Here is a 24,583-nt window from a genome sequence, read left to right on the forward strand (position 1 = left end):
GCATGTCATCTCATCTAAGGCCGTGTCGTCTCATCCCAGTGATCGGCCACCACACACTGCAGGCCACAACAACTCGCTCGCCTTGCCACACAGCCGACTCACCGTCCCACTCACCTCACTTCTCTTCCAGCTTCTTCCTTCGCCACTGCTCCACTTTGGAATTCCTTCCCATCGTATCCACCCCCCCCCCCCCCCATATTGCTCAGCGTGACCTATTATCTGACAACTTTGATCGTGCTGTTTGTTGCTGGCTGCTTACCGTTTTAGATTTTGTTTTAAATCTATGGTCAATTCCTGCTCAGCTTCCGACATCGGGCGAGGTCGGGCGCATTGCGGGGTGACTTTGTCACTGTCGCGCATCAACCTCTGGAGTTTTACAACACTCGAGTGCAGAGTCGGGCTTAACGATTTGGGGAAAATATCTCATTGCGATTTTTCTGACAGATATTGCGATTTGATTTCCGATTCAAGTCAAGCTTCAGTTCAATATGCACTGGATAATAATTTTTAAACATGTGATGGAGCATTACCACATAACATCAAAATTTGAACTGCTCTATAGATTCTAATGCAAGGATGAGAACTTAAAATATGAATTGCTTCCAACATGTATTTATTAAAATATTTTTGTATTGAAATAGAACAATCAAATATAGAACAATTGTTAAGTTATAATAAAAGATTAAACAATTCCAATAAGAAAGTAATAGGACTTTTCAAATCGCAGCCTTTGCGATTTGCTAATCGCATTGTTTCAAATTGCGATTTCCATTTGAAATCGATTAATCGTTCAGCCGGAGTGCAGAGCACGGTGCCTTCTACTGATGTCATTCCTGTTGACGTAGAGAGCTCAAACTTACCACATCGTCCACTCCGCTTACAACTGGAAAAACCTGAATACCAATTTTGTTGATTTGGGTCCTAAAGAATTACGGCCCAGACGGTGACTGGTTTTAATGATAGGGGCAGCAAGAATTTGCAAGTTCCAGAGTTTTTGTGCTCAACATTGACACATAACCCCCACTGTCAGTGGACCAAGTAGATCGCCTCGCGCGGAGTGACTACAATGGCAATTGAAGGCGAGTAAAAGCCCGCGACCCATTGCGAGTAGATTTGGCTGCGATATTCATTGTGCACATGCACACCAACAGAGTTAAGATGCGTGTACACGTGTCCTTACGTGTTTACGATGCGTGCATAAGGTGCCATCCAGGACGCCGGTGAGAACGAGAACGTCACTCGACTTGTCGACGCTCAAGAGAACGATACGACCAGAGAACCTCCAAAAGTGATCAGGTTGAGCAACACAATCGCCGAGTTGGCAACTCCGTGGGAGGGCCTGTTGACCCAGTGCCTCCTAACGCCGAGTGCCGGGTTGACAAATGCGGCAGCAGCCTCCACAGCGCGACCCAACGCACACTCTCAGCCATGCCCCTCAACGCACTGCTCCAGCTCTCGTTACACGGCCAGAGTTCGGCTGGCGGAGGGAAACAACCAGAGGTCGCAAACGGGTTTTGATTCCTTACCCGTACCCGGCCACACCAAGGTCGCAAAAGGGTACCCGTACCCGGCCGTACCCAACCCGTACCCAGCCGTACCCAACCCGTACCCAGCCGGGTACGGGTAGGGTACGGGTATCTGATTGCGACCTCTGGGATGAAACCATGTTGCAGGCGCGGGTGGGTTGATTCTAGGAACTTGAATTGTGAGAAGAGACAAGACGTTGGGAAATGAGTGACAAACGGTTACTCACCAGTGACTCACGGTCTACCCGTACCCGGCCGCACCAGGGTCGCAAACGGGTACCCATACCCGGCCGGGTACGGGTAGCCGGGTATCAGGTAGGGTACGGGTATCGGGTACCCGGTTGCGACCTCTGGAAACAACTCACCACCACGGTAGCACTCAGGCACTCTGATGGGCGATAATGCTTTATTGTTGTATGCTACAATATAGTACATTCAACCCGTGTACACGCAAAAGCAGAACACGCGCGGGTACACGTCTGCATGTTGACACCACCATACACAGGGAGAGCATGCACCCCGGGCGGATTTGGGCCCCAATGTGGTCACGAGGCACAGCAAGGTTCGTTTGGAGAGAGGGGGGGATCCGTGGATGCAGAATGGTTGTCCAGCGTCCGCAGGCTCTCGTTCTCACCCGCACACACGCCCCCCACGCCCCTCTACAGTGCCACTTCTCACGGTCGCGTCAACATCGTGCCGCTCTGTTTAAAGTGCTCACGCCTCGGCCGCCATCACCACCGCCACCACCACGCGGATGCCTAAGCTCGAAACCCGTAACACGCTGCGGCCATCCGCCTTCCCCGCCAGTGGCCGTGAAGATCCAGAGATGCCCGGTCACGGGGGCGCCGATGGCCCCCTCGCCGTGCATTCTCTTCGCTCGGGGAGCCATTGTGTGCTACGCAAAGACATCGCAATTATTTCACGGTGCAACGCGTTTAATTCAAAACAAGAGGATCCCATCGTTTCCTTACGCGGAGTCGCCGCCAGCTCCACCGCAACAGAACAAATGATCGCCCCGTGCCGGCAGTCACGGTGCGGCGTGGCCTACATCTGCTGCCAGTCGATGCTGGTGTAGGACTGGTTTGCGTCCTGCGCGTGGCCAATCTCCTCGGCGACGCCATGCTGCTGCCACAGCCGCTGGAGTCGCATGTAGCGCTCGGGGCACAGGTGCAGCGGGTTCCCGCGCCTAGTGGACACACGGCCAACAAGCAAACCCATTCAGACGCATGCGTTCAACCAGGCGGCAGAACAGTGACGTTATTGAGAACCACATTGTGAAACGGGCAGTGAACTGGAAGTGAGAAAGAGAAAAACACGGAAAAAAGAAAGACCAAGAGAGAAATTAAGAGGCATGATAGATGCTAAGGGTCATTGGAATACCGTGGGGCGAGGTGGTTCGGCTAGTTTGGTGAGAGTCCAGTACCAGTAGTAACACACACACAAGGTTTAACTCGCACTGGTGGTCATTCACCTCCTTATCGCTCTTCTATTGCTACTACTATGGTTACAGTTCCTGTGAATTTCACTTATTGATTCCTACTCTACCCTACTCTATTTCGTCTCACCCACTCGGTGTTCAACCGCCACACTACAGGTCTCCTCGCACTGCTCCACTTTGGAATTCCCTCCCATCATTATCTCTTTTCCCAAGCTCTTACAATAATGCCCTTGCTGAAATAAGAAATGCATTTCATTTTTTATCTAATGCAACTGTGACAGTGCTGTTTGTTGCTGGTCACTTGACAATTTTTTACTTTGTAAATTAACCATTTTGCAGGGTCCGCATCGTCCACTCTGCACGCTGCGGGCGTCACGCTGCAGTGATGATGCTCTGCAGTCAAACCACAGGCCGTGCACTCACGGTGAGCTCATCGACAGATGGCCAAGTGAGCCACTTAAACTCATCATTCGCATCGCCACACACGCACAAGGCCAAGTTCCTTCTGCTGCCACGATACACAAACAAGGAAGGAAGATGAGGCAAGAGGAGGAAGAGGAGGGGTCGAGCAGAACAGGACTCACTTGAGTCCCACGTCGGTTTCGCCGTAGTCATCGAGGTACGGCGGGGGATAGTAGCAGCCCTTGGTCTTAGCGGACAGCAGCAGCACCTGGCAGAGGCGCACCCTGCACACAGAAAGATCCCCCGTGTTGCCTTCAACAGACTTTTGGGGAAAGCGCTGTTCGCGACCAGAACCTATGATGACGGGCAGGGCACACGAGGGGGTGGGTGGAAAACACCACGTCCGGCCGCCTTTGTCTCCCTGAAGCTGATGATTTTACACAGCGCACAAGGTACTCAAATGCTTAGTCAACCGAGGAGAGGCTCAGGACCGGTTCAGATAATCGTCACTGGTGTTGGCCTTCAGTGGGAATTGAATTCCAGTCGCCGGGTTCGTAGCGTAACTGTACTACCGCTCCTGCACAGCCAGACACAAAAGGTCTAACCAGAGTGCCACAGTCACGCAGGTGCCGCTCGCTCCTCACGCATTCAGAACTCGCACCACGGGCCTTGGCCCCCTCTGGGGGGTGGGGTCCTGGTGGGGGGGGGGGGGATCCCCACGCTTATTACCGTAGGAAAATGCCGACGCCAGCACCGCAAGTGTAGGTGTGTGCAGTGCACGCGCCCACGTCCTCGCCGTCCAGCTCGCTCTGGCAGCAGTAGCTCTGCGAGCACAGCATGGTGCCACACACCAGGCACATGATGGGCGCGCGGGACTCGTCCCCTTCCAGGCGGGGACACCTGCACGCCACACAGGGGTGCACAAAGCCACCGGTGCGCACACACCACCATGGGGACAACAATCAAAAACATTATTGTATGATTCTGCCTGTTTACCCAGGAAACCGAATCTCACGACTGTTTTCCAGGAAGGTCCTGCAATGTTTTCGCAATACGGGGCAATAGTTTATATGATTCCAATCAAGTAATTTGTGGGTAATTTTTTTCAAATTTGGACGATGACGTACGCAAATAATGGGCTACTCTTGCGAATGATGTCACGGGAACTCTAACGCTCACTGTGAAGTTGATGGCGAGTAGGATATTTACGGTTAATACACACCGGGGTATTAACCAGGTTTGTCGTTGAATTCTAAACGTGAACCTCTGCAACACGCATCGAACACGCTACCATTAAGCCACATCACCACCCAAGACACGGGGGAGACATTGGGGAGACACAGAGAAGACACACTGGAGACGCACTGCAGAAACGTAGGAGACACAGCTCAAATGAAGTGGACAAAAGAGAGTGGTCTTAAGCAAAGAGTTAAACTTTTAAACTTTATTGGCAATTGTGTATTATGCACGGTCTCTGCTGCATTGTTTTCACGCATTGTACTTGCAACACCCGCACCTCCCCCTCGTCACTCGGCCACCTCTAGGCGTGCTGTATGGGAGGTCCAGCGGTACAACTAATACATAAATTATATATCATGCTTATGATTTGGGGATGGGGGGCTCACGTGAAGCGCGATGCTCGGTTGATGAGCTCGCTGTAGTCTTCCGGAATCGGCACCAGGCGGCTCAGCTCCGGCAGACACCTACACACGCGCGACGGTGTGTGGCGGTGAGCGCGGTGCCCCAACGGCCCCCGCTGCATACGAAGGGCGCCCGTGTGCAGCGGAGTGTAGCTGGCGGTATTCGGGTTGCATTGATCGACCTCCCTCTGGGAACTCCATCAATTGCCACGACAGACCAAGCAGAAGCCTGACGCACCACGAGTACTCAACGTCCCCGATGTAGCAGCGACGAGTGTGGCTGTGTTGGTGGTGAGTGCGCCGCTGTGCGGGTGTGTTGGCGATGAGCGTGTGCTTGCACGGCGAGACTTACTGCACCACTCGCCTCTCCCCGCGCAGAGCAGCACGCACGGCGCCGTGCCCGCACCATCTGCTCACCGCACCGCACCCAGGAGTCACAGGCAAAGCTGGGATTTCTCGTGACTCAAGCCATAGACTTTTCTACCGATTGTCGGTTCCATTACTCAACCAATGAGATAACATGGAAATAGTTGGAAAAAGGTCTCGCCAAATATTTGTACATATGCCGCTGGATGGGACGTCACTGGACCAAAAGTGGCCGATTGTCACTTGTGGTCGATGAACCGAATCGATTAACGTCTCGTGCCAGATCGCGTTCTGAGCGATCACCCGCCAGCCTCTACCCCCATCCCCCAAGCCCCCTGCTCAACCAGCAAATTACAGCGCCCCCTGTTCAGTCCTCCAGCTGACCTGTGCAGGAGCTCGGTGGCCACGCCCTCGTGCGTGGTGAAGAGTGCGGCGAGGTTCACTGGCAGTGAGAGGTAACGGCATAGTACCTCGAACTGCGTCGGGCACGCCGCTGCACGCCCGCACACAAACACGCATGCACAGTGGGGTGAGCGGTGCTGTCGCCTAGGGCATGGCAACTTACCCTCCCGCTTTTGGCTCCAGGTTTTTTGTTAAGTTGCCGGTTAAGACAGCTCCATGCGTCTTATCGTCACGAGCAGGCGCGGCGCCGCAACCGCACTAACCGTACCGCCGAGCCCACGACACTCGCTGCGGCAAACAATTAAACGATAACCTGAGACAGGACAGCAGCGAGCGAGCTGCAAGTAGGGCTGGGGAGACAGTCACCGTTCAACAACTAAGCGTGGCTTAGCGCTTGCGCCAAGCAAGGTGCAATCTGAGGCCATCGTGTACATTGCCGCCAGGTCACGGGACGCGCGTTGCGATGTACCATGCAGCTCTGGGGGTGCCGGTGTCCCGCGCAGGTAGTGGAAGAGCAGCGCACAGCAGCGCAGGAAGGGGGTAGCGCCGGCGCGCACACGCTGCACCAGGTGCCACGGAGATGGCTCCCGCTCGTCGACCCCGCTGCGCCAGCACGCACAGGGGACACGGTACAGCGCGGCACTCAAGCTCGCTCACTCACGCTCGTTTATGGTAGGAGACGGCAGCGAAGGTGAGCGGCGCGGCGGCGGTTACCTGGCGGCAAGCAGCTGGCGGTGCAACGTGGATACTCGGCGAAGCTCCTCCGAGTCCCAGTTGCTCTGTTGGTCCATGGGCTCATCTGCACCAGCAGCACAGTACACCATCGTTAGCACATGCGGCACCGTTGGCGTGGAGTCCCCCCGGCGCCGCGATGCGGTCGCCGTGGCCCCGGCGCCGCGGCTGCACCTGTCTCGTCGGCGCCGGCTGTGAGCAGCAACTGAGCAACGGTCGCCATGGTGACAAGGTGCAGCAGGTGCAGGTCGGCAAGTGCGGAGGCGATGCCCGAGGGCTCCTGCTGGGGCCCCCCGGCTTCAGGGCTTGCGAACAGTGCCGGCGCACACAGCACGAGCCCCACCTGGGTTAGGTGGAGAGAGGAAATCAAAGTTAGAGCCAGTTCCTGCTGCTGCAAAAATTAGCATTGGGGCATTGGTGTTCACCTCCCGTTTACAGCCCTGAGCCTGTGGCGGACAAGTTGACAAAACGCATGGCGCTCTGCGACTCGGGCCACAGCGAGTGGGGCGCGAGATCCCAGGCAGCTTCTCGGTTTGCGCGCGCACGTGACACACGCACGCACACCTCACCAGCAAACTAAACATGTCCACGTCGAGGATGGCCGGGGAGTTGTCTGCGAGCTGCGGGTCGTGCAGGAGATCTGCAAGAGACAGGGTCCATGTTGAGCGCTTGTGCCAACACGGCGGTGGCAACACGAGGAGCGACAGCGAGGGGGTGCGGCAGCGGTGGCGGTTGTGCACGGTGCGTACAGGAGAAGAGCTGTGTCACGTGGCTGTGCCGCACGCTGGTTTCCAGCACCGTCCTCTGTGCTGCCGAGAATCCGGTGAGCGCCCGCAAGCAGTCGTCCTGACGCCGGGGGAGGCTTCCGAAGAGCGGCTTCCCCTCCTCCAGCAGGCACCGCTCTGCCACACAGAGGCACAGGCATCTTAGCTCTGTACTCCACCCGTGCCGAGGACGCGGTCTCAACCACACAGAGTTCAACCAGCACACTGCATGTCAACAAAGTCACTTACACAATTACCCACTCATCACACTGAAAGTCACAACACACACACTCACTCACCCCATCACAATGCAGGTCACCGCACTTATCTTTATGCTTCTTCCCTCACTCAGCTCCACTTTGAAATTCCTTCCCATTATCTCTTCTCAAAATCGTATAACCTTGCTCAATGCAAAGAATTACATTAACTGCTGAATTAGATGCTGTTTGTTTCTGGTCGCTGTGCATGTTGGGCATCAGGCCTGTGCTCTGCAAAAAAACCCTATGTGCCCTATGGTCACATAATCCTTGCTGTGCCCTAGCCGGTGGAGCGGGGTGTGGTAGGGGAGGGGCACGGGGGCCGTACCGACGGCGTGAATGGAGAAAGCGACGGTGCCCCAGGCTACGGGGCCCATGCGCGGGTCGGCCTCGTTGGGGTTGGCCCGGAGGCCCACGCGGAACACGGCAGTGCCGAACGTGGCCAGCATTGCCTGCAGGCTCTCCGAGTGTGCCGTCCTGTGGGCCGGGGGCACAGCATGGACAAAGACACATGGTCAATGTATAACTACGCAGACGCGCACACATATACGCACAAACACAGACACATGCTCACGCGCGCACACACACATTCACGTACGAGCTGCACACACACGGGCAAACACACACGCACTACTCACTGTGGCTGCACCCCCGTGCGGAGGATATCGAGGAAGCCGTCTGGCAGCACGGGGGGTCCAGGGGCTGCGCCAACCAAGCCAACCTTATGGCAGTCTACACTCACACACACAACACACAAAGACAAATATCTTCCGTTAGCCTACACAGGTTGTTGGGTCAACACGGCGGACAAGGGGATGGTGTAGCCAGCATCCTGCCCAGCCGTCTGTCTCCCCAGTGGTTGTGGTTTATACACGGCACGAGGTCATGCCCAGCCGTCTGTCTCCCCAGTGGTTGTGGTTTATACATGACACGAGGTGCCGACCTAGGGGTGGCCTGGACCGGCTCAGATATTCATAACCGATGTGAGCGGAAATCAAACTTGGACCACTGGGCTTTGTAGCGAAGTGCACAAACCGCTGCACTACACTGCACACAATAGCCACGCATCCACATCCAATGAATGAGGCAGCAGCCGCGTCACGTCGCCCATCGTGAGACCATAAGCGTTGCCGAAGACAAATGGAGACAAGCGAAGGGGAGGAGGAACTCGCTGACCTGTGGCACGGCCATGATGGTGGAGCAGTGCGTGGAGCCCGGCGACGCGAGCGCGCACGGACCCCAGCCACGCAGCCAGCACGGGCACCTCCACCTCCTCCTCGCTGCTCCACACACACACACGTACACACACGTACACACACACGTACACACACACACGTACACACAAACACACGTCATTACTGATAGTGACGTCATCGTAGTGCTTGTGCCGGCTAGGTAAGCACACACATGTACATGTGTAATGCGGGCGTAAGCGACCTTCCGGATGTGACGTCACGGGGGTGGAGCCATGTGACGTGGGTGGAAGGTTCGGGTCCTTAAGCGGGTAAACCGGAAGGGGAAGTCAGTCGGGGTGTGAGCGGAAAAGAGTGAGGCCACGCGGGCGAGTGAGAAGAGGGGGGGCACCGACGGCCATCGGGAGCCAACCCCGGAGACAGGAGGAAGCTACGGAGTGGTGTGCAGCTGCGGAGAAGACAGCCAGAAGGGCTGCGTGTTAGAGGCAGCGGTGTGGCTGCCAGGTGTGGCGGGAGAGAAGAGGGAGAGACAGCACGAGGCTGTCAGAGCTGCAGAGAGGACGAAGGAGAGAGGAGTTGCAGCGAGTACAGCCAAGGGGGGCTGTGTGAGAGTAACAGCAGCGGGGCTGCTGTTGTGGATCGGGCCGATATCGGAGTCAGCACCGAGGAGAAGCTACAGAGTAGAGACAGCCGTGTGGGAATACAGTACGAACCGAATAAAGGACACTGAGCCAGACATCGTGGTCCAGTCGTTTATTACGCTGGTGTCGGAAGTGCAACGGCATGTCGAAACAAGTGAGGAAGAAATTTAATCCGGCGCCTGCATCGGCTTCTTCGTCCGACGACGACGAACTCCCTCCAACCACGGATTCTGCTGGGGTGGTGGAGGAGAGCCCTGCTGAGGCGAGCACGGGGACGGGAGTGGAGGATGTCGGCGCGGTGGCGGGTCCGTCGACATCATCAGACGCTGACCAACGATGGCAAGAGATGGCGGTACAACTGGAGGCACTTAAGGACGTCCTGACGCATTTATGCCATCTCGTCGCGCCAGGGACGATGGAGGACGCAGTTGGTGCTCCGCGGGCCGCCACGTTGCCTGACCTGCTGCCGCCATTGGCCACGCGGCAAGAAGCCGCCATCTTGCGCGCTCCGCGGCGCCAAACCGCCATCTTGGCCACGCCGCGGGCCGACGCCATTTTGAATTTGCCACCACAACCACCACCATTGGAAGACGGCGGGAAGAGGAGTCGGAGTCGCCACCTTACCACAGTTAAAGAATTTTCCGTCGGTGGGGACTGGAGCGCGTTCGCCTGCCGCTTCTTGGCGGCGGTACGCACAGCAAGATGGACCGATGCGGAGGCTTTGGAGGTGTTGCCGACTCTCCTGGACGACGAATCTGTCCGATTTTTCCGTTCCATAACGACCGATAAGAAGGCAACTTTATGTGGTGTTTTTCAAGAAATGGCCGACGCTTACGAGCCACCAGATGATGCGCATCGGCGATTCGCTCAACGACAACGAGCACCAGAGGAGTCGCCCGTGGCGTTCAGGGGTGCGGTGCTGGAGCTGGCCATGGCAACTTATCCTGAGACGCCACAGGACCTGCTCGAGCCTCTCATATTAGGGAAAATGTTGGAGCTGTCTCGGGATCTAGGGATCCCCATGCCTGTGTGTGGGCATGAGAAGCTAACTTCCCGGACGGCTGCTAAGTGTCTCGATGCGCAATTCAATCTCCGTCGCTGGAAACAAGTGACGGCGTGGACGGGGGGGCCCGTCAAAGAAGGGGATGCGCTGGGGTGGAACCCTGCGCAGGCTGTCTACGGTCCGGATGACCGGGGCCCTCAACAGCTGACGGCCGCCTCCGCTCCATGGACGGGACGCGGCAGGCCGAGGCCGCGCGCGGCGCTACCGGAATGGGGCCGTCAGGAGGCAAGGCCTGCGCTTCGGCGCAACGATGCCGAATGTTTCCGCTGCGGGCGTAGGGGCCACTACGCCAGAGACTGCTGAGCCCGCTTCCCGGCTCCGCCGCAGCAAGAGGCCTCGGTACCGGACAAGTCGACTAAAGATCCTCCGAAACAGGCATGTCGGCACGCACCAGACACCCGGCAAGGCTTTACACCTCACCCATCGCCTTCGTTGCGCGATCCTAATGTTGTTGTTAAAGAAAGCCCTTCGACGGGGCCTTGTCGCTCGGTCACGCAGTGGCGCAAGTTGGCACGGAGAGTCGTCGCGGCCGCTACGGGTTCGTCCACTGTACCGGGGTCTATACAAGGGGTGGACGTACGCATTTTGGTCGACTCCGGCGCGTCTGCGACTATTATTTCGGATGTCATTTTCCATCTGTTGGGCATCCCGCCGGGGGCTGTGCGTCCGGTTTATGGGTCGTGCGTCGCTGCGAACGGGGGTAGCATGGGTATCGTGGGCCAGGTGGATGCTAAGATATCTATTGGGGATGTGTCGGCCTCGGGCGTTGTGTTAATATCGAGATCTTTGGCGGTTCCTTGTTTGTTAGGCACCGATTTTTTTGGCTAAGATGCCCATTTTGATCAAAATCAATGAGAATTGTATTGAACTGCCGGGGGGCCGTCAAATCTCGTTTCTGCCGTCGCCCTGGGGGCGACCTGCTTCGGCCGTACAAGTGCAGGCGCTGTCCGTCGCATCTGTGGACATCCCACCTGGTACACAGATGCTTATACCCTTGCGGTATCGGAAGCCCCTACCTGATCGGCTAGGAGCAGTAGGGGTCTTGTTGTCACCGTCCGCCACGATAACAACCGGGTTGGCGTTAGTGGGGGCACAGACCATCGTCCGGCCGGATCAATTACCGTTTTTACAGGTGCTTAATGCGGGGGGGGAAAACGTCCGTGTTCCGGCCGGTACGGTTGTGGCACATGCCACTACGGCGTTTGCGACGCATGATTGTCCGCATAGCCGGGGAGTGGTTGCTGGGGTTTCCGAGCCAAGGGGTTCGGATAATCGTTGGGTTGCTGACTTATGTGACGGAAATTCTTCCCTGTCCATGGAGCAACGTGGTGCGCTGCGTAAATTGTTGTTGACATATTCCGATGTGTTCAGCTCCGATGATTTGGATTTGGGCCGCACATCGTTGCTTTACCATCACATTGAGACGGGCGATGCTGCCCCTATTCGATTAAATTCGCATCGGATGAGTCCTGCGGAGCGAGAACACGTGCGGGGGGCAGTGGAAGACATGTTGGCTGCGGACATTATATCGCCATCTAACAGCCCATGGGGCGCTCCGGTCGTCTTGGTTAAGAAAAAGGATGGCAAATTGCGATTTTGTGTTGATTTCCGGAAATTGAATAAAATATCGGTGGCAGATGCGTACCCCCTGCCGCGTATGGATGACTCCCTCGACGCATTGTCGGGGGCTAAGTTCTTTTCCACACTGGACCTCTCTTCGGGATTTTGGCAGCTTCCCCTTGACGAGTCCTCACGGGAGAAAACCGCATTCCGTACGCCGCAGGGGTTATTTCAATTCAACTGTCTCCCGATGGGATTGAATGCGGCCCCTGCTACATTTCAAAGATTGATGGAGCTCGTTTTGTCAGGGTTGCAGTGGGAGACGTGTCTTATATATTTGGATGATATTATTGTCTTCAGCCGCACATTTGATGAACATTTGACGCGGCAGGAGACAGTGTTCACGAGGATGCGTTCTGCCAAATTGAAATTCAAACCAAAGAAATGTCACCTACTGCAACGGTCCGTCCGCTATTTGGGGCACATTGTGAGTGCTGAGGGGGTGTCCACGGATCCGGAAAAGACGGCGTGCGTCCGGGATTGGCCGACTCCGGCCACCGTGGGGGATGTTCGGCGGTTTTTGGGATTTGCCTCGTATTACCGAAGATTTGTGCCGGGTTTTGCGACGATTGCGAGGCCCTTGCATCTCCTTACGGGTAAAGGACGGAAGTTTGGTTGGGGACAGCCGGAGGAGGCGGCCTTTCGGAGTCTGCGTGATCTATTGGCCACGGCCCCAACATTGGATTATCCCGATTTCGATCACCCATTCATTCTTGATACGGACGCGAGTGACACGGGTATTGGGGCGGTATTATCACAGTCTAAAGGGGGTGTAGAGCGTGTCGTGGCGTATGGTAGCCGAGTCTTGTCTCCTGCGGAAACCCGCTACTGTGTCACTCGTAGAGAACTATTGGCGGTTGTTTTTTTCCTACGGCAATTTCGACCATACCTCTACGGTCGTTCTTTTATTGTGCGTACGGATCATGCGGCCTTGCAATATGCCCTTAAAATTGACCAGCCATCCGGACAGTTGGCACGTTGGTTGGACACGCTACAGGAATTTTCCTTCCAAATTCAACATCGGAAGGGAGTGCGCCATGCGAACGCTGACGCACTTTCCAGATTACCGCGGCGCGCCCCTTGTAAATGTGAGTCGGGGACGCATAGGTGTTCGCCGATTCCAAACCCCCCTCAGCCGCTTACGTTGGCCGTCGAGAAGTCGGACACTCCGATGGAACCGGGACCGGCTGACGGGGTTTTGAATCTGCCGCGGTCTGTCTGGATCCGGGAACAGATGATGGATGAGTCGTTGGTGTCCTTGCGGAAGCGGTCTGCTAGGGACAATGGGAGTGCGGGTACGGCTGTGGGGCCGCAAACCGCTCTCCGAGATGGTCTGCTTATGTGGCGGGAGGGGTTCCAGGAACGTTGGCGCCTGGTGGTACCAACGTCCTTGCGATTCGAGTTGATTAGAACCCTCCATTGTGACACTCTCTTACATTTAGGGGTGCAGAAGACCTTGTTGACGTTGCAACGTCATTATTTTTGGCACGACATGGCGACAGATGTCGTAGGGCACGTGCGCGCGTGCCCTGCGTGTGCACGACGTAAGCCGCCGAAACATCCTTACGTGCCGCCTCTCCAGTCGATTCAGGTGTCTCGAGTCAATGAATTGGTGGCACTGGACATATTGGGACCTTTTCCACCATCGGCGAGGGGTAATAAATATTTGCTGGTAGGGGTTGAGTACCTCTCATGTTGGCCGATGGCCTGGCCGTTGCCCGATCAGTCGGCCGCGGCCATTACCGACGCCTTTTTGTTTGGGTATATTATGGACAAGGGGGCGCCTGAGAGACTCCTCACGGACCAGGGCAGGAATTTCTCTTCTAAATTATTGGCGGAAGTGTGCGCGGGCCTTGGGACTAAGAAAGTACGGACATCCCCATACCATCCGCAGATGGATGGTATGGTTGAACGGCTGAACAGGACATTGTCTGCCATGCTTTGCCATACCGTGAGCGAACAACAATCAGATTGGGATCTGCACATCCCCGGAGTGCTTTCGGCGTACAGGATGACGCCTCATGCGGCTACAGGGTATTCGCCGTTTTACCTTATGTATGGTCGGGAAAACGTGCCGCCGGTGGATGTGCAATTGGGAACTGGGGTGAAGGGACCTCGTAAACCACTTCCTGAATACATTCAGGACACGGTTCGCCGAGTCACGGAGGCGCGGGAGAATGCCCGCGTGGCTACGGCCAAAGCCCAGGCCCGGAACGAGCGATATGCGCGACGGTCCGAGGGGGAGTGCCCCTGGAAGGTTGGGGACCTGGCCTGGCTTCATTGTCCACAGGTACGTCCGGGAACCTCTCCGAAATTACACAAACCCTGGCATGGTCCCGTACGCCTCATTGCGGTTCCCAACCCACAGTCAGCACGCGTCCAAATTGGGTCTCGTCGCTGGGTTGTGCATACGTCGCGCTTGAAACCATATGTTGCTCCCTTACATGATGCGTCATCCCCCAATGTTGCCTTGCCGGGGTCTGTTGCTGCTGACTCTCCCCTGCCTGCGTCCATTGATCTTGCTAGAGCGCCTGTCGTACCTGTTCCAGACAGGCCGGCCGTGACACTGCGGGGGACGAGGGGCCCTGCTCGGAGGACGCCTGCCAGGTCTGCGGGACCTTCGAGCCCTGCAGCCCTTCCGACCCAGCTGCGGGCACGGTCACAGGACAAGCCCAAGACTAATTCTTTAGGGACACGGGACGTTGGTGGACTTCCAGCTGCGGCAGGGGGATTACCCCCTGTCATTCCTCGACTTTCATCGCGTTCCCGTTCTGCGAGTGGGCCGCCGACCGTCCGGGACGGGCCGGCGACCCGCACACGTTCCAAATCACTTACGTTTCGTTGATTGTTGCTGTGTTTTTATCTTTTTCTTACAGTTGTATTTATTGCATGCTTTTTGTACGTTCGTTGATGTTAATTGCGTTGTTGTTGTTGTTCTTGCTGTTACATTGTATGCTTAGTGTCCTTTCAAAAACAAAGAGACAAACACTTACACACATGCACAAGTACACACCTACACACTCAAACACAATGCATTGCTGCGCCAGGTGACAGCTGTGCGGGGCAACTGGCCCAGCCGGAGCCTCCCGGCGGCCTTGCTTTATTAATTTGAATTTCATTTTTTACCTACGTGACTTTACCGAAAAAACTAAGAGTATGAATCCTTGCAGTCACGAAATCTTCAAATCTAAAATTGCTCACACAGTGCCCGCGCCCGCGTGTGCCCCGTGTGTGTGCGTGCGCGTGGCCGGGCACCTGTCGGGCTGGGTGCGCTCCGCACGCGTGGTCGGTGAGGCGGGCACCACGGGCAGCACCGTGTTGCTGATGCACTGGCAAAGCGGGCACAGGAACTCTCCCGCATCCACGTCGTAGCTGGCGTGGGCACGCAGGCGGTGCTGCCTCCGCTGCTCCTTGATCTGCACAGCCTCGAAGAAACTGCGCGAGCGCATACAGACAGCCACAAGTGTGCAAATGTGCAAGCGCTCGTGTTAAATGCAGATGCACAATAACCGCCAGGTCGAGTGTGGAAGGCTCAACGGCAGAAAGTCACGGATGTACTCGGACTCCGATGTTATTTCACATCTTTTTTGACCACGTAGTTCGAGCTTTCCATGGATGTACCAGAGGAATTTCCACGTGGCCTCAAGCAGCACCTAGCTTGGCACAAGCGACATGGTGCTGTCACCGCACTTAGTCGCGAACCGAGGGAGTTGTTGTTGGAGATGTAACTCTTCTACAGGAGTACAGTAGGTCACAGCGATCATGTGCTCGGCTGTGTCATCTGATCGTGTGTGAGAGTGTGCGTGTATGCGTGTGGTGTAGCACCTCTGCCAGCAGTGAGCATGCATGGCATGGCCACAGCTGCTGGTGTGGATGCCACACGGCAGCTCAACTGGTGCCAGTAGAGGGTCCAGCCCATCTGAATAAACACGCAAAAAACAGACACGCGGATATACACAAACACACACACGCACAGGTAAGTACAAAGACATAGATTCCCCGTATAACCTGAACAGACTGTTGGGGCAAGTGCTGTTAGCGAGCACCTATTAAGTCCGGCATGGCACACGAGGGGGAGGGTGGCCAGCACCACATCCGGCCGCCTTTGTCTCCCAAGTGACAATGTTTACACATCGCACCAGAGATACTCATTTGAGGCCCGAGTCAACCACCAAACGAACACAGACACGCAGACACATGCACAGAGAGGCACGCACGGTAGCACGACTGAACGACCGGGAGGGGGGGCCCTCACCCGTGGAGGTGTGCGTGGCGCGGGGGGCCGTGCTGAGCACAGTGGAGCGCTGCACGTAGGCGGCGAGCACGATGGCGGGGCGGCTGGCGCTCACCTCCTGTTCCTCCTGGCACAAGATGCAAGCGGCGGTGCGGCGGCCCTGGGGCGGGGCCACCGCACCGGGGCCCACGGCGCATGGCGCCACCGCAGCGCCACCGCCACTCACTGCATGCGCTCTGCGGATGCGATGGCACCGGGGGCAGTGGTGTCAGTGATGGCTCTCAAAAGGTCAGAATTAAAAAGTATAAAGAAACAGTTCAAGTTACAAGTTTGCAACGCGCACCGTTTCCTCCAGACAAGCGGAGAAGGTAGCAGCCAGAACCGGTGCATACAATTGCCCAAGCTCTGTGGCCCTACATTGAAATTGACAACAACATTTACACAGTATGACTATTGCTACAATCTCTATCTCAATCGAGAAGTAATTGTGGCTGAAGCCGCTGGTACCCCCACCGCACCTCCTCACTATCGCAGCTACCACACAGTCGACACGCAGTGACCTCCAACACCATCAGGACATAGATCTTCTCATCGTGTTGACTCGTGGAGACCACTCCAATGCCTGTCATGGCAATCAGGCCTCCCCCATCCTGCACACGTGGTCTCACCCTACGAATCGTACCTACAACACTCATCTGTTTTTAAATATATGGATATTAAAATATTTCACCTTGAAAATCCCTGATTGATGGAATATTTTTCTTGGTTTCTCCTGGGTGAACAAGCATCATGGCAATTATAAAGGTAGCGCGCGCTAGCGCTCCACGCCCTTACCCCTCGACGGGAGACGGTGTCGTGGCCGGCGATGGTGTCACCTCCGCCTGCCCCAGTGTCTGCTCGAAGAGCTCGCGGTTCTCATCTATAAAGTTGCGCTGCATGGCCGACATCTGTGCCATGACCTTCTCCCGGCGCACGCGCGCCAGCTCCGCTTTGCGCTTGCGCTCGGCCTTCTCGCGCTCCTGTGGGTTCTGTCGCGTGGCGGCGGGGGGGGCGGGCACGGCACACATCAGGGTCAGAGAGGGGCTTTCCCCAGTCAGGGTGTGAGCCCATGCTAAGCAGCGGAGAGGGTGGATTCTTTCTCTTCCTTCCACAAAGCAATGATACCGGGATGAGCGACACAGCAGCTGCTCGTGCTGCTGCTGGTGTGTGGTCCCCACCTCCTCTGCACGCTGGCCAGGCACGGCCATGGCGATGCCCTGGCTGGGTTTCTGATGCAGCTGGTGTACGGCCTCGAACAGCTGGGGGTGAGGGAGAGGAGGAGATGCAAGGGATTCCAATGAAAGCTCACGAAGAGATCAGAGTCAAATATCAAATCCCGAGTCACGTGCGTGGGGCTGTGAGCGCTTGGCACACACACGAGCATATATATGTCCACACCACTCGCTCTCCTGTGTATCAGTGGGTTACGGTGAGATGACCAATAAATGCAGGCACGCACCTGCAGCGTCCAGGTGATGGTGTCTTTTTGCGCCTCCAGGTGTGCGGCATTCTGTAGGAGCCTGAGCAACGCCAGCAGACTCAATCCGTCTGGGTGCTCCTCTAGCCCACTGCTCACAGGACCTGCACACACACACACACGTGCACACACACGCACGTGCACACACACGCACGTGCACACACGCGCACACACGCACACTACAGCTACCCGGGCACCAGCAACGCCTTCACAGACCAAACAAGGGGCAGACAGAGGTCGCCTTGCATGCGGTCCACACCGTGCCACGCGCTGTCAACGTTCACTTTGTAACTATACACGGTTTGTAAACGTCCAACAGCATTTTTCGTGTGGTATTTTAGATATCTTCTGCAGACGTTGTTTTTACTCTGATTTGTTTGCTTGTCAGATTGGTGACCCGGGTCAGACCCTGTGGAGTTCTCACACCTGGTTAAACACACTAACCCAACTCTATCCTGCCTCTGCCATGAGGATTGCGGAGTGCAGCTTGCGGTCACGATTGTGAGCGCGTTCACGACAGCAAGACTATGCACGGACATGCGCAAGCTCGGAGCGTGGGCCTTACTCGCGGCCTTGACCGAGAAGGAGGAGCCGCTCGCATCGCCACTGCCACCATCCAGCTGCTGCTTCTCCTCCTGCAGTGCCATCACCACCAGGTGCAGTGCCTGCACCACGAATACCACACACGGGAACATCCACAACACAGGAAAAGCGGCGGACAGACGGAAGAGGGAAGCACCCACCAGACACCACAAGAGGTAGGCAGGCAACAGTAACCACCATTCGCTACAATTTGGTGGTGACATCACCACAACGCTTGTGCTAGCTGAGGTACACCTTGAGGCCACGTGAAATGTCTAAGGCTCGCTGGCAGGCCAAGTGTCACACACATGGCACATCACACAACCCACATGTGTACACACGGTCAGTCAGCATACAAAGCACACACTGATAGACCGACAGAGAGGCAGTTGGATACACAGACTAAACACAAAGACCTATTGCCATGACAGGCTGAGCACAGAGACACGCACAGGCGCGCGGACAAATACGTGGACAGGCAAACACATACGCACCCGCTGCAGCATGGGCTCGGTCCACGCGTGTGAGCGGGGGTCGCGCGCCCAGCGCAGCGCCGTCGCCAGCACGAGCAGCAGCACGTCGCACTGCAGCACGTTCACCAGGCTCGCAAACAGCGCGCACAGCGGCGGGGCAGCAGGCGGGGGGAACACTGCACCCGCAACACGGGACACGCACGGCACACACGCATTACACACTCGCACACACATACGGGACACTTGCACTCGGCACACACACTGCACAAACGTTACACGCGGGAATAATCGCACGCACATACGGGAAACTCGCACTTGGGACACATACCCTACACGCGCGTTACACGCGGGACACTCGCATGCACGCAGGGGACACTTGTGCACGGGACACACACGAGATACCCGCATGGCACACACGCATATGCTTCAATTACACTCACCCACAGTACACACAAATGTACACACACGTCAAACACGAACGTCAAAGACACGCTCCCTCACCCAGGGGTTCTCCGCTCTGCTTCTTCAGTTTCCCCTGAGCCTCTTCTGCCTGTGAACACAGCAGTCATCAAGGTGAACACCATCACAACAACAATAATATAAATGGCCTTGAATTGAGTGAGGTAATTATAAGAGCATGGGAAAAGAGATGATAATGGCGAGCAGCACGAGCGAAGAATTAGAAATATTAGTGTTGTGACCTGCATTGTGATGAGTGGGTGAGTTAGTGAGTGGCTGAGGGAATTGTGACTTGCAGTGTGGTGGCTGAACCCAGTAGGGAGTGCATTTGGGAGGAAACCAGAGAACCACGACAATCCCCACCACTCACACACGGACAGATTCAAGAATCCACCGCTGCACTGGCATCTCCTGGCCACGTGGGCAGCTGGCGCAGTGAGCGAGGGGAGCGCAGTGAGCGAGGGGAGCGCAGTGAGCAAAGCCCCCAGCACGGCGAGATGCCGGGTGGGGCGGTGCATGCGGAGACACGCGGGGACGCAGACGACGGTGCAGGCGGCACCTTAGACTGCTCTGCACGTGTGTAGTGGTAGTAGAAGAGGTTGAAGTCGCGTGCGCACCCGGGCTTCAGCTCATAGAGCCCCTTGCTGGTGACGCCCGGCTTCCTGCAACACAGGACAAAGATCCCCCCTGTAAAGTTAGTAGCACCTATGAAGGCCGTCAGAGGACACGAGAGCGGAGGTGGCCGGCACCATGCCTGGCCACCTTTGTCTTCCCATTAACACACCATACGCAGGGACTAATGTTTAAGGCCAAGTCGACCCAGGACTGGTTTAAATATTCGTCACCCATGTTGGCTGTGAACGAGAATTGAACTCGGGTCGTAGCAGGGCACTGCTCCCCAAACTGACACACACAAACACGTGTACTCACAGACACGTACACACACGTGCGCATGCATACATGCACGCACACATGTGTAGTTCTTCAAAATTTACTCGCACCGACACGTTGTAACAAGTCACCTGCTTTCACTTTATTCACCTGTTCTTGCGCCAGTTATAGGCACTCCTATAACGCTCTGTACGATCACATATACTCAATCCCTCCCCGCTCTGCTCTCAGTGACTCCGCACACAGCATCTTCGCACTTGGCGACTCCACACTCAGCGTCTCCGCACTCAGCGACTCCGCACACAGCAGCTCCGCATCTCCACCGCTGCCCTCACCTACGCTCCCTCAGACCCGCTCACCCGTCTGTCCCGGGCGGGGGGATTAGCCAACACCCGCCCGGCGACGGCGTGAGGGTTGAGGTCCCGTTTCTGGCTGGAGCGGCAGTGGAAAAATGTCTTGACTCTTGGTTCCCGGCAACAACTCCCCTCGCTCACACACACTCCCGCTTATATCCCCCTGCTCATCCCGAGTCCTCAGGTGCTTCCACTTAAGCTGCCGCCAGGCCGGCGCCAGTGGTCCCATTCATCTCTTATCATCACCCCCCATCTCCCGTCTCCTAGGCGCCAACCTCCGGTCACAGCATAGCACCTGTTCGACCTCGGGTGCACCCGCTTCTCCCCTTAACTAGTCGGTTTGTCGGTGCAAACCTCATGTTACAACGCGCACACCTGCTTGTCCTCCATTGCACCCGCTTAACTGTGCGCACCGCCTATTTCTCTCCTCTACACATGCAAGCTCACACCTAAGCACACACGCGCGGTGATAGCTCACAGGGAGCTCCACGTGAACCTTATTCCTGGGCCATTGCCTTTGTCTGGCCACGTGTGCAAATCCTGGTACCTGAAGGTGGCCACCTCCTCAATCACAGCCTCCATCCCCGTCTCGTGGTTTTCCTGAAGAGAAAAAACAAAGAGCGCCGCTTTCATACGGCACGTCGGCTCATGGCAACAACAGCCGTGTGGGGGAGAGGGGCGAGCGGAGAGGGCGAGCTGAGAGGGCAAGGGCCACTCACGTCCTCGGTGAGCGAGCGCACCAGCTCGCTGTGCGCCATCGGCTTGATGCAGAGCTGGTGCACGACTTCGCGCCGCGTCACCTCCAGCGGCGACACGCGGCCCAGCCCCGGCACAAACCGTTCGCCTGGGAGTGGCCGCAGCAGAAACACAACCACAACTCAACACCAGCAATACCGCAACTCAACACCACAACAGCAACAACGTAACATCAGAAACGCAACAAACACGAGCAGTAGATGACTGCCACAAGACGTGGATGTGTGCAGAGCCACCCAGTGACCCCCGATGGCCACTGAGCGCAACGCTTCCTTTAGTCACCAGATCCACATCGCTGACCACGTCTTCATCTTAACGAATACAGGCTTCAAAACTGTGGCCGTAAAGATCGGCAAGTTTATCGCCACTCATGAGCATCATCAGCATGACTGTGCAGGACGGTCCGGCTCGTACCGGTGATCATGATGACCAGGTGCAGCATCTCCTCCAGGAGGCTGTTGTTTTGCTGCGTCATGTCCTGTGGGAGCACGCACACACAGATACGCGCACGCATGCACGCGCATCCAAACAGACGCAGGCACACACGCGGACACAAGCAGACAAACCCACACACAAGTAACGTTTATGAGCACAAACCGCTACCAGGAACATGTGGCGCTGAGTGAGGTGTGGGATGTGTGGGCTCATGCGTGTGATGATGGTAGTGGTGGTGCATTATTGGCTACGTACGGTGCGAAAAAAGTTCAACAGACATACATAAGTCGTGGCACCATCGGTATTGAAGCGGCGTCAGTGTTGTGGCAGTGCAGGTGTTGAGGCGATGTTGGTATAGTGGTAAGGGTGGTGATATGGCAGTCTGGTGTTGTGGTGAGCGTGGTGTTGTGGTGAGGGTGATGTTGTGGTGAATGTGGTGTTGTGGCGAGTGTGGTGTTGTGGTGAGAGTGGTATTGTCGTGTGTGAGTGTTACGCGCTTCATGCCTTTGCAGCGTCCGTGCCGTGCGCCCGCCCGTACTCAGGGCACAGGAAAAGGTGGAAGAGCTCGAAGCGTTTAAGCAGAATCATGAGCAGGTGGTTGGGGTCCATCATGGATGCTCCGACCTGCACCGCACGGCCGCCACACAACCACTCCAGTTCACGCACAACCACCACTCCACCACCGCTCCTACATTGGCATAGCCACATGCTACACAATAACCGCACTACAACTACCAACACTGCCATAGCAAAACCACCGGAACACTATGGCCACAAAACCATCACCTCCATAACAGCACTACTGTCAACACTTCAACACCACAACCACCACAAAGCTACACACAGGAGCAGGAGGGGGAGAAGGGGCCACGGCACCGAACCTGAAGCATGAGAATGTCCTTGTCGAACATCTCCCTGCGGCATTTCACGTTGTGGTAGTAGTAGATCTGTGGTGGGGACAAGGGTGAGAGGTCACTGCTGCCCCCATCCCTGTTGTACAGTGCGACGACTCACGCGCATCAAGGGGCGTTGCAAGCAAAACAAGAACAATAGCACCGCTCTCGCACTGCCCTCGCCAGCCTCACCTGGTTAACGAGCGAGAATCCATTCCGGCGCCACATCCCAGCATGCACCTGGGCCACCATGGCCAAGCAGCGCAGCGGCTGCTCAATGAGCGCCGGGGGGCTCAGCTCGTTCTGCAAGAGAAATGACGCGCGCCACCGTCACTCTCTCTCCGCTCAACTCCTGCACCAGCGACACAAGCGGCCGAGGAGGAGTGGCAACAAACCCGACTGCTGCAACACTCCCAGAGATCAGCTGCAGAGCTGGCCAGCAATCACGAGGAAAAAAATGTCTCCCCTTTGTTCCCAGGTGTGTCGCTGGACGGGAGGTAATGTGTGAAGCTTGGCAACTTCACCAGCAACATCAGCCGCGTCACGCTGACTGTGGCTCTGACGGGGGTTTCCCGCCTGTGGCAGGCAGAATGTCGGGATGGCCACCATTTTTTAAGGGGTCTGTGTGATTGACCAGAAGCAAAGCAGTCGATCACAATTTTCAGACGAACGGTCCTTGCTCTGCACAGCAGGCACCACGCGCTACGTTTGGAGCGAGCAAGGTCAGAGGGTGGCAAGAGGTCACACGGGGTCGCTCACCAGGGGTAGCAGCTCGGGGCGCGTGTAGGCCACCTCCGTACGGCTCAGCAGCACGTGAAGACCTAGGGAGAGGGAGCAGCAGCAGCAGCGTCGTCACGGCTGCCCCATCGCCTCTCGCTCACCCTCTTTCCCGCTCACCTCTCACATTCTCATCAACTCATGATCTTTACAAACCACATGCAGAACTCATTTGAGGCCGAGTCGACCTAAGGAAGGCCCAGGATGAGATCAGATATTCGTTACTGTTGGTCGTCAGCAAAAATCGACCTCGAGTGTCTAGGTTCGTAGTGCAACACGCGAACCGCTGCACCACAACACCCCATAGACACACTGACACAGGAACACGTGCGCACGCACACACACACACAATGGCGGAGCCAGCATTTTCAGGTAGAGGGGGGCAACCTCTCCAGCAATGAAAAATGATAGAGTTGTTAGTAAGTAAGGACTTGTCCCTTGCTTTTTATTCGACGCGTGTGCGGCGATGGCGCAGCCATCGATCGAGGGTCGAATTCGAACTGTGTATGATCGGCATCACGCTCGCTGAAGGTCAATGTCTTCAAGGAAGTCGTGTACTGTATACGCAACTGCGCACAATTCTGTGAGTCACTTATAACTGCTTTGCCGTTACGTATTGCCAATTATGGACTCAGACTATTGTCCTATCATCTCAGAGTCCCTGTCACGTAATGATATGCTACACAGTGGCAGTGGGGGTCGCAAAATGTCGATTTATTACGAATAAATCCCAATGATCCGATCGAAATCCCTAATTTCGATCGGATCATTGGGGGGGGCACGTGCCACCCCACCCCCCCCCCACCACTGGCCCCCCCAGTGCACACACAGGTAGAAGCAGTGGTTACCGGCGAGCAGGCGGGACAGCGGCAGGTGCACGCTGACGGGCCGCTGCGAAACGCAGAAGGCGCCGCTCTCCACGGTGTGGCCAGCCAATACCAAAGTCTCGGGACCATCCTCCTCCTGGCCGGCGGCCAGCGCCTCCACGCAGCGCCGGTACGCCTCCACCAGCACCAGCTCCTGCACCGCACCCCCACACGCCGCACAAACCGGGGTTTGCGAGGCACGTCCAGAGGCAAAGTGAGTTCCTGCTGCTCAAGTGGGCATCGAGGTGGTGCTCATCTCCTGTTTATAGCGTCAAAGCCAGTGGTGGAAATTCCAGATTCCTAT

General features: G+C 56.4%; 1 protein-coding gene across 2 annotated transcripts in view; it reads right to left on the minus strand.

Moving 5' to 3' along the window:
* Positions 1–1,915: 1,915 nt before the first annotated feature.
* Positions 1,916–24,583, minus strand: part of UBR2 (ubiquitin protein ligase E3 component n-recognin 2) — a 32,520-nt gene continuing 9,852 nt past the window's right edge. For both annotated transcript variants that reach the window (XM_078605997.1, XM_078605996.1), the window contains exons 15-46: positions 24,262–24,433; positions 23,396–23,457; positions 22,829–22,939; positions 22,625–22,690; positions 22,248–22,367; positions 21,723–21,786; positions 21,272–21,396; positions 21,100–21,152; positions 19,868–19,970; positions 19,351–19,399; positions 18,871–19,025; positions 18,360–18,459; positions 17,777–17,898; positions 17,496–17,576; positions 17,113–17,306; positions 16,300–16,514; positions 15,870–15,963; positions 15,300–15,479; positions 8,704–8,807; positions 8,166–8,259; positions 7,856–8,004; positions 7,256–7,408; positions 7,076–7,146; positions 6,681–6,849; positions 6,489–6,573; positions 6,244–6,377; positions 5,757–5,865; positions 5,359–5,415; positions 4,992–5,069; positions 4,096–4,266; positions 3,549–3,650; positions 1,916–2,712 (exon numbers count right to left, since the gene is read on the minus strand). In XM_078605997.1, the coding sequence (XP_078462123.1) occupies positions 2,571–2,712; positions 3,549–3,650; positions 4,096–4,266; positions 4,992–5,069; positions 5,359–5,415; positions 5,757–5,865; positions 6,244–6,377; positions 6,489–6,573; positions 6,681–6,849; positions 7,076–7,146; positions 7,256–7,408; positions 7,856–8,004; positions 8,166–8,259; positions 8,704–8,807; positions 15,300–15,479; positions 15,870–15,963; positions 16,300–16,514; positions 17,113–17,306; positions 17,496–17,576; positions 17,777–17,898; positions 18,360–18,459; positions 18,871–19,025; positions 19,351–19,399; positions 19,868–19,970; positions 21,100–21,152; positions 21,272–21,396; positions 21,723–21,786; positions 22,248–22,367; positions 22,625–22,690; positions 22,829–22,939; positions 23,396–23,457; positions 24,262–24,433 (3,684 nt within the window). In that variant the 3' untranslated portion in view covers positions 1,916–2,570. The remainder of the gene's footprint in view (positions 2,713–3,548; positions 3,651–4,095; positions 4,267–4,991; positions 5,070–5,358; positions 5,416–5,756; positions 5,866–6,243; positions 6,378–6,488; positions 6,574–6,680; positions 6,850–7,075; positions 7,147–7,255; positions 7,409–7,855; positions 8,005–8,165; positions 8,260–8,703; positions 8,808–15,299; positions 15,480–15,869; positions 15,964–16,299; positions 16,515–17,112; positions 17,307–17,495; positions 17,577–17,776; positions 17,899–18,359; positions 18,460–18,870; positions 19,026–19,350; positions 19,400–19,867; positions 19,971–21,099; positions 21,153–21,271; positions 21,397–21,722; positions 21,787–22,247; positions 22,368–22,624; positions 22,691–22,828; positions 22,940–23,395; positions 23,458–24,261; positions 24,434–24,583) is intronic.

This window comes from Lampetra planeri, chromosome 25 (assembly GCF_965212315.1).
Source record: "Lampetra planeri chromosome 25, kcLamPlan1.2.h2, whole genome shotgun sequence".
In the NCBI taxonomy this organism is placed as follows: Eukaryota; Metazoa; Chordata; class Hyperoartia; order Petromyzontiformes; family Petromyzontidae; genus Lampetra; species Lampetra planeri.